Raw genomic sequence first — 9,302 nt, forward strand, 5'->3', positions numbered from 1 at the left:
ACATAAAAGAACCATTATCATATGGAGTAATGCAAGATGATGGTAACCTCGTGTTTTATAATTCAAGATCTGAAATCATTTGGGAAAGTTTTGATTACCCTACCGATACCATTCCCGGCGGCCAAAATTTGAGATCTGGAGTTGATCTTAACTCTTTCGGAAAAAGGTTACATTCTTTGAATGGAGAAAACGGATTATCTGTTCAGGATAGCAATGGTTTAGTGTCAACATCATCTCTCAGTGTAACCAATATTCCAACAACGGTAAGATCTCCAGAGCTACACAGAATTGGTCATTTCTCGGTGTTTGAAGGCCATCCAAGATGGAATAAATCAACCTTAACTTACTCAATGTCTACCAATTTCATCATAGACTACATAAACCAAAATGACATCCTTATGGTTCTTCAATCATCATTCGGCAGATGGTCTTCTGTGGTTCAATTGAACTTCACAGAAACAAAAGCATATGACAGCGCCGACATAAAGATAGGGTTTTACTATGGAGACCACGGTGATGGTCTTCCATTCACACGAGGAACCTTGGCCCATGCTTTTGAGCCGGAAATTGGTATGCTTCATTTTAATGCCGATGTAGTTTGGTCAGTAGATTTCAAATTGGAGAGAAGAAAGGACGCTATCGATTTAGAATCCGTAGCAACTCACGAAATAGGTCATCTCCTTGGGCTCAATCACTCAGCAGATCCTGACGCCGTCATGTTTTGGAGTATCCCTCGCCGAACCAAGAAAAGGGACCTTACGGAAGATGACGTCCTAGGAGTTCGAACCCTGTACAGAGCAAATCTAAACTATCGCCTAGACCACCATGCTTCTTCCGTTGACAACTCGGTCTGTCTAATACATGTTTTGGTACCTCTAATCATTACTGGTATTCTCGTTTTTGTTCCAAGCCATTAGAAAACTATTCGAGCAGTTCACGCTATCAAAATTTGATTCGTCCCCGCATATTGTTTCAAATCCTCCAACAATCACTTACTTACGTTTTCTTTTATCTCAAGATTTGTTTATCGTTTATAGGACTTTCATTTGTGCATGTATTTTGTAGTAACTATCCTCACTCATTTTGTTCCAAATCATTGTTGTGACTTTAAATTGTTAATGAATGTAATAGTATTTGATATTGTTACACTTCTTTTACACTCTGTCACATGTACTGTCTGTTATCTTTGTACAAGTGTGTGAGGAGAATAGTTCTTTTGTTTTCTGATTGGTAAATGAATTACTACTTGAATGTTCTTGCGTCTTGCATCTCACACCCGAGAGTTTCGTCTTTTTCCGTTGGGCCGGTACCCAATTGGCAGAACAGTTTCAGGCTTCAGATAAATTTTGTATAAGCTATAACATAAGATATATATGGTGCGTTCTTTTTCCAAGCACCAAAATAATGCTAAGTGCTACTCTTTTGATAGATACAGATATGAAATGTACCACGATTATTTGCTCCAGAGGCTATCAGGAACGATTTTGCCTATGGATTTCGTCACAGAAACTGTAGTTGTAAGAAATCTTACAACTACACTTCACTAAAACTGATCTAATTTCTAGGTGATCATTATGAACTCTTGTTTTATTAATTAAAGATTGAGAATGTTCACAAGACAGGTTCAAGTATTACAACAATTTTACATGAAACATAGATTCACTTTCTCTCTCTCTCCCTATTTTTAGATCAAGACTTACCTTAGAATCCTCCCAGAAACAATGACTCTCTCCTTTATATAGGATTTGACATAGTGGATGACAGCTAAGAATCCCATTATTTTCGGGATCACTATGCGACATATTCGCTCATATACAATCGCTCATCTTCGCATAGCATAACTCTTCACACTTTACTCGTGACTTTGCTGACATCATATGGTGAGTCTTCTCAACTTTGCTGTGTGCGATGCTCTTCGCTCAGGTTGTGTTATTTACTTCGCGCAATTATTATCGTGTGCGATATTTAACTCCTATATTTGTCTCTTCTCATATTGCTTATTCTTCAGAGTGAGCGATATGAGAAATTCTCCTCTTGAAAATCGCACATGCCTATCTTTTTCTATTTAACTTTGCCGACAATTTTCCATATTTCAAGCTCTCCTTATGTACGCGTGTCCTTTTAACCACTCATCTTTCAGCACGTCCTTTTTAACCGTATGTTTGTATCCGTTCATTTCTTCACATTAATGAGAATAAATCTTGGAAAACGGGTCGTTCTTTCTTATATATTCTCTTTTATCTTACTCCTTTTATTTCCTTCATTCTTCTTCACCTTCTCTGCAAATTTATACTCTTCATTCTCATTCTTTAATGGCTCCTGCTGGTAAAAAGATGGAGATCGAATTTAACAGAGTGAAAACTGACTTGAATCATAGGGGTTATGAACTCTCTCTTGCTCCTTCATGTAATTTCGCATCCAAACTTAATATTGATCTAACCAAATATGAGCAATGGAATAACCGAAAAATCATCGTTTCATTAGTTCAACTTCAATTTCTACCAATTCCTTTATATAACCCTGAGATTCCTCTTTTCTATAGAATTCTTGCTGATGAAAGATTCACACGAGGAATATTTCAGTTGAATGGTGATTCTATTAGGATACCATTAGAGTATGCTCGTCGCGCAGTTGGTCTTGGAAATTCTTAGCCTGATGAAGTGCGAAAAGAGGATCATTGTGATAAAATTATAGATCCTGCTGAGTATACTCTTGATAATTTCTTTAAGAATTATTACATCGCTATTATGAAAAGTAACGTGACTAAATGGGTTATTCGCATAAGAAGAGTAGATGGTATCACTGAAGATGAAAAAATTATGCAAGAAGTGGATTGGAATTCAAACTCTAATCGTGCTGCTCGCAAATCCAATGATTCTAGTTGGATTAATTGCCCTGTCATCTTGGAGGGGTCCTTTGTATCTGGTAAAGCTGCGGATGGTGCTGACAATCCTCTGCCCGAAGATTTCCCTCTTTACCAACCTTGAGAATATAATTTACTCGCAAATGAGGAAAAGAAAGTAGCGGTATGTGATCCTCTTAATCCAATTTGTAAATTCTCGTAACTTTCCTTCTTATATCTTATTTCTTCTCTTTCTCAGGGTACCAAAAATGTCAGTACTTCGCGCAAAGTATCATCTTCGCAGAATAAGGAAGTAAGAAACACACTTTCTATTTTTAACAATATTGTTTCCTCTGTTTCTTATCTTGATTATTCGGGTAGGTGAATCCTTTGAACGACAAAACTTTAGGAAAGAGCAAGAGCACTCCTAAGAAACCCGCTTCAAAATCTGTATCTAAGAAAACCTCGTTAAAAGATGATGTCTCTGGGAAGCGTGCGAGGTATGATTCTTCTTCAAGTTCAAAATCTTCAGATAGAGATACTTTTTTTCTGAGGAAGAGGTATCGATTGCTTCGTATCGGAAGAAGTTGTCTGATCTTTTATCTGGAGATTCTCTTGCTACTCTTGGGGATGATGAAACGGATCGTTCCTTCAAGATGGTGTCAAGGATGTGTACTGCTTCTGATTGGGGGGATCGATCTCTTCGTGGAGCTTCCTCTGCGATAAACTCAGATTTTCCCTTTGCGATGAATGGCTTGGTAATATTCTGCAACATTTTCCTTTTATATTTTCCTTATTATTTCTTCTTTTTCTTATGATGCTTTTATTTCCACAGAGTTCCTGCATATCTTATGCGATTTATTTAGACAATGAAAGAAAACTTCACAAATTGCAAGATGAGAATGCCAAACTGAAACATGAGAAATCTATTCTTTCGGATGTGAATGCGAATCTTACAGGCGAGAATACAAAACTTAAAAATGAGAATTTAACTGATTCTCAATTGGTTCTCCAAGCTCGAGAATGAAACAAGGAACTCATTGGTACGCAACTTATATATTTTCGCTCCTTTTCTTTTATGCGATCGTTCGTATTTCTTACTTAATTATCCTCGCAGACTTGTATGACCTTTCAGATGAAGCGGCTAATCTTTCCGATGCTGAAATTCTTTTAGAACACCTCAATTCCTCTTTGAATAATTATCCTACTCGAGGATTTGAAAATTTTATCTTGGAATAATTAAGATTAAAATATATTACCCTTAGAGAACGCCATAAAAATGCATTATCCGCTGCCAATAATTTTAAACGACGTTTTTATGAGGAAAGAGAAGCAATTCAAGTATTGGAGGCGAAGAAGAACAAACTTATCATTGAGAAAGATGAAATTTCCCTTAGGGGTGCGAAAGCACTAGAACAATTTCAAGAATCCATTATTGAGGTTAAGATAGAACGTGATTCATCTTGTCGTGAGAGAGACATTCTTATTGAGGAAAGAAATTTAATTCGATCTCAACTCCTTATAGAAAGTGAAACTGAGTTCAACTGGGCTGCTAGAGTTCTGAACTATGCTAAAAATAATCTAGGTGTAAATGTTAGTCTTCACACTGAGCATTCTACACTGGTCGCAGACATTATTTCAAATTATGAAGGTCATTTGTTGTTCTTTGATATTCATTCATATTTTTTAAGAATAATTGTCTGTTATTTTCTAAGGAATATCAAAATAGATTTTTAGAGATAGAAACTCGCTTGGCTGCTAAGGAAGAAGAATCATATACTCGTAACTCAAAGTATCAGCAATTGAAGGAAAATTGGTTTAACTTAGTCCAGAACAACAGTAACGATGCTAATCGCTCTCGTGAGGCTGCTATTAAAAGAGTTTGTCTAGAGAATGGTATTCCTTTGTCGAAATACAACTTTCCAGCGATTCCTGAAAATATACCCATTCCTGACATCCAAGTTACTGATGGAGAAGAAGATTCTGAAGAAGAAATTAGTGATTCTAAGTCTGAGCGAAATGAGGAAGATGAAAATTGATTGCTTCTTCTTGTTGTAATGTACTTGTAAATTCTTGTAAATTCAGTTTTCATCTTTTTAATATGTACTCTTGTTTCATTCGCTTCATATTTATGACTTCTTCATATGCATGTAAGACTATCAAAATGGGGCAAATAACAATTCCTTTGCATTCCCATTCTTGCCTCTTGTTATTTGGCAGATCTTGATAAACCAAATATGATTGGTATCCTTTATCATGAACTTCTCTTGGTGCGAGCATATTTTAAACATTATGAATACTTTATTTTCTTGTATTATCTATGAGGTCTTATTTTTGCCTTTCTATGTAAAGGTCTTATGTTGCCTCTGTTTATGTGCGACGAAATCGCAGGCAGTCTTTACATCATAATGTATTGACCCATTGATATCGTCTTATTATTTTCTTGTATTATTTTCTCTTCAGGTTAATTCGCGTAAGTATCACAAGTCTTAATACTCGTATGAGTTAAAAGTCTTGTGATATTTACGACTTTTGACACAATTCAGCTCCCTAATGCAGGGTGTCGTCCTTATCTTCCCCCTGGCTGCCCCTTCAAGGAAGCTTACCTCTATCGTGTTAAGATTATGGCTTTTCCCATCCGGTTTTTCAACAACCATTTGATTTCGCAATCTCGCATACACTACCTATAGGTTTTATGGCAACAAGATCGCACCCTAAGTGGGGTATCTTCGGACCGAGTGCATCATAGTCAGGACTTGTCAAGAGTGGCAAGGTACGCTCCAGACGTCCCGGGAACTCTTGACTCAACCGTGTACCTCGGCGCCCTGATCAAGTTTTTGCACTCCTTAGGAGATCCTTTCTCACCTTAGGCTCTCAATCTAACATTACTATCTTAGACTAAAAATTTAAGGTATCTCTCCCGGATGGGCATTATCGTTTTATTCTCACCCCAGATCTCCACAACTCAAGTTTCGGGGTCGGTGTAGCCTTCCCTTGAGTCATGCCTTCTAGGATTATCCAACTATGATGTGCGATAGTCTTATTATATTTCCTCTTGCATATAAGCGAACTAGGGTGCACGCCATATTTGGAGTCCTAGCCAATCTGATAATAAATATCATTTTTTGTAGCCTTTTATAAAGGTCTTATTATAAAGATTTCTCTTTTTGTTTTCTTATTATGGATTTACCATATGAGATTAAAATTTCTCATTCCAATCTTTTAATTCGTACAATTGTAGTACATAAATGCTGCTATCGAATCATCTGGTTCGAAGAAAATCAGGTATGCTATTCATTCTTCTCATTTACCTTGTAAACCTTTTGAATCTTCTGTAGTTCACATACATTTTAAAAAATATTTATTCGCATATGTTTTCCAGAATATTCATTTGTATCACCATTGAGTTGGATTTGTACGAAAGTCATTGTGCCCTCCAATTTTTGGTATTTTGCCTCCACGTTTTCTCTTTCCATAGAACTTGCCTCTACAACTTCATACACCGCATCGACCATCAATCTCTCTGCTCTTTGACTATCTGCTGCATATTTTTTTTAATTTCTTCGCTTGAATTCTCTTGCTTCGCATTTGTCAACATCAATTTCTTGGAAATTTTTACTTTCATTGTATCTCCTCTTATAATGCCAACACCCTTAGGTAGAGGAAACTTGATTCATTGATGAAATGTTGATGCAACAACTAATATTCCATGCAGCCATGGTCTTCCAATGAGAGCATTGTAGGGTGACTCGACATCTACTACACAAAATGTTATATCTGTTGGTAAATTTTGTAGAAGAATTCGCATGGCCACTTCCCCCTTTGGTTTGTTCGCATAACCATTAAATCAATAGATTTTGTATGTCGAAGGGATTAACTCATCATCTCTCCCTCCCATTGTTTTATATGTATGGTAAAACAGAATATCTACAGAACTTCACGTATCTATAAATATTCTATTTATCGCCCAAGCATTCTTCTCATTTTCTTCTTCATCTTCTTCCAATGGCTTTGGATTAATTCCCAATCTCACCACCAATGGGCACTCATGTGATGCTCTTCCTTTTGGTATTTCATCTGCGCTGAACGAGATTTTCTGCCTTTGCCAGTCCTTCAAAGATGATATTTTTGCCAGGTTGAAAATTTCCCTTCCTTCAGCATCTCTCGCATATACTCGACTTAAAACATTATCATGAAAATCTTCTATGTTTTTGGACGAGTATATGATCGAGTTACAATATAAATTCTTTGCCTTCGTACCCACTTCAATAACAAATATATTTATTTCCTTCTCCTTTGCATATGTATTTCCTTGAGATGGAGGTGGTGGTGGTAGTAAATTACTTGGTTGTTTTAGTAAGAAATGGTCCAACTTTCCTTGCTCAATCATTCGCAATATAATCTTCCTCACATTTCTACAGTTGCTTGTTGTTTGACCATGGAATCTATGAGAGACACAAAATTCTTTACTTCTCTTTCTTGGTGGAGGCTCTTCGCCTACATTATGTGGTTCTGGAATATCATCCATTAGGAGAGCGGCTTCCCATTAGGAGAGCGGCTTCCCACACTATTCTTCCAGCTTTCTTGTTATAATGTGTTTGCTGTCCTGCAGAGCTTCCTGGTTGAACTGTATCAGTACTTCCATAATTTTGAAGTTGCTTGTCTCTGTACTCTTTATTAAACTCTGCTTGATCTACACTGCCGATAGTCACTAACTTTTGTTCCATCTCTGCATTATTCCTTCCTTGAGTTCCTTGCGATGTACTCACAACAACATTTGTCAACCTCGGAAGTAGACTTGTATTTCCACCTTCCAAATCAAATATTGCAACTGGGTAAGATTCCATATCTCTTTGCTTTTCCTCAAGTGCTATGTATTCTTCTTGAAATTCGCGCAGCTCTGACATTGTTATTGTATCTTTTATTCTGAAGATTTGGGTAGATAATAAATCTGTTGCAAAGAGAGCATTAATGAATGCGAGAATAAGATGTCGCTCATCCACCCATCTTCCCATTTCACTATACATTGTTCTCCAACGAGTCGTTAGATGACGCAAACTTTCATTTGTTCTTCTGCGAAGTCCGAATGCAGTCTCAATCCCTGGTCTTGATAGATTATTACTTATGTATTGCCCTAAAAAGATATTTTGTAGATGATGAAATGAACCAATGGATTCTACAGGTAGGCCTTCAAACCATTTCAAAGCTTCACCTGCTAGACTTGCAGCAAAATATTTGCAGATTACTGCATCATAATTTTCCCACTGCAATAAACATCTAGAATAAACTTTCACATGTTGTATCGCACATGCGCTTCCATCAAATATACTTGTAAATGCCGGTAAACTGCACTCGCGCCTAATATTTGTCATTTATGCAGTTTAATTTTTCTAGATAATTTTTGTTAGCTTTTGTCTTTAATTTTTGTTAGCTTTTCATCCTTTGCACAACTCTATTCTCAAGGTATGATTTTCTGTTGTTTTGGTTGATTGAGATAATTTTTGTTAGCTTTTCTCTTTAATTTTTTTTTAATTTTTGTTAGCTTTTCATCCTTTGCACAACTCTATTCTCAAGGTATGATTCTCTGTTTTTTTGCTTGATTGATATAATTTTTGTTAGCTTTTCTCTTTAATTTTAATTAGTTTTTCTCTTTAATTTTTGTTAGCTTTTCATCCTTTGGAAAACTCTATTTCCAAGGTATGATTCTTTGTTATTTTGCTTGATTGAGATAATTTTTGTTAGCTTTTCTTTTTAATTGTTTGTTTAACATCAATGGATTCATGATGCCTCGCGCCTAATATTTGTGTCATTTATGCAGTTTAATTTTTCTAAATAATTTTTGTTAGCTTTTCTCTTTAATTTTGGTTAATTTTTGTTAGCTTTACATCCTTTGCACAACTCTATTCTCAAGGTACAAATATCTGTTATTTTACTTTATTCAGATAAATTTTTTTTAGTCTTTCTCTTTAATTTTTTGTTTAACATCAATGGATTAAGGGTGTCTTGCGCCTAATATTTGTGTCATTTATGCAGTTTAATTTGAATGTGAAATTGGAGGATAAAAAAAGGAATTGGGGGATATAAGAAAAGGACAAAAGCTAGATCCAGATATCAATTCGGGGTCACCCCTTATCTAAGTATTTTACGTATTGCCTAATCTACTCCTCACTAATCAGGATTAGTGATTAATAATAATTAGTAAAATCATAAGATTTTTGATAAATGATTAGTGTGTGTTTTATTTGAATTTGGGTGAGTGAGGTGAGAGTAGAAGGAGGGAAAAATATTTTTGAGTGGAATTTTTTTTGTGAAAATGGAAGATGATTGTAAGGAGAGAATTCCAGCTGCTGAATCTTTAGCTCTACTACAACAATGAGCTAACGACAACAACTCTCAATTGCAGCTCTTTGTTAAGCCAACACCCTTGAATTATGATTTTGACGAGTATGGAGAGTTTTTC

At 35.9% G+C, this 9,302-nt stretch overlaps 1 protein-coding gene across 1 annotated transcript; it reads left to right on the forward strand.

Moving 5' to 3' along the window:
* The first annotated feature begins 29 nt into the window (after window positions 1–29).
* LOC113342614 (metalloendoproteinase 1-MMP-like) lies at window positions 30–2,987 on the forward strand. The gene is made up of 2 exons (XM_026587100.1): window positions 30–848; window positions 2,652–2,987. Exons 1-2 carry the CDS (start codon window positions 30–32, stop codon window positions 2,985–2,987), a joined length of 1,155 nt encoding a protein of 384 aa, XP_026442885.1.
* The last annotated feature ends 6,315 nt before the right edge of the window (window positions 2,988–9,302 follow it).

The sequence above is a fragment of the Papaver somniferum genome, unplaced genomic scaffold (assembly GCF_003573695.1).
Source record: "Papaver somniferum cultivar HN1 unplaced genomic scaffold, ASM357369v1 unplaced-scaffold_45, whole genome shotgun sequence".
Taxonomy (NCBI): Eukaryota; Viridiplantae; Streptophyta; class Magnoliopsida; order Ranunculales; family Papaveraceae; genus Papaver; species Papaver somniferum.

What these genes read in the sequence shown, in the direction of transcription:
- LOC113342614 (XM_026587100.1), top strand. Translation starts at nt 30, where the DNA reads ATGCAAGATGATGGTAACCTCGTGTTTTATAATTCAAGATCTGAAATC. An exon ending in CTTCTTCCGTTGACAACTCG is followed by an intron (nt 849 to 2,651) that starts GTCTGTCTAATA and finishes GGAAATTCTTAG; the next exon opens with CCTGATGAAGTGCGAAAAGA.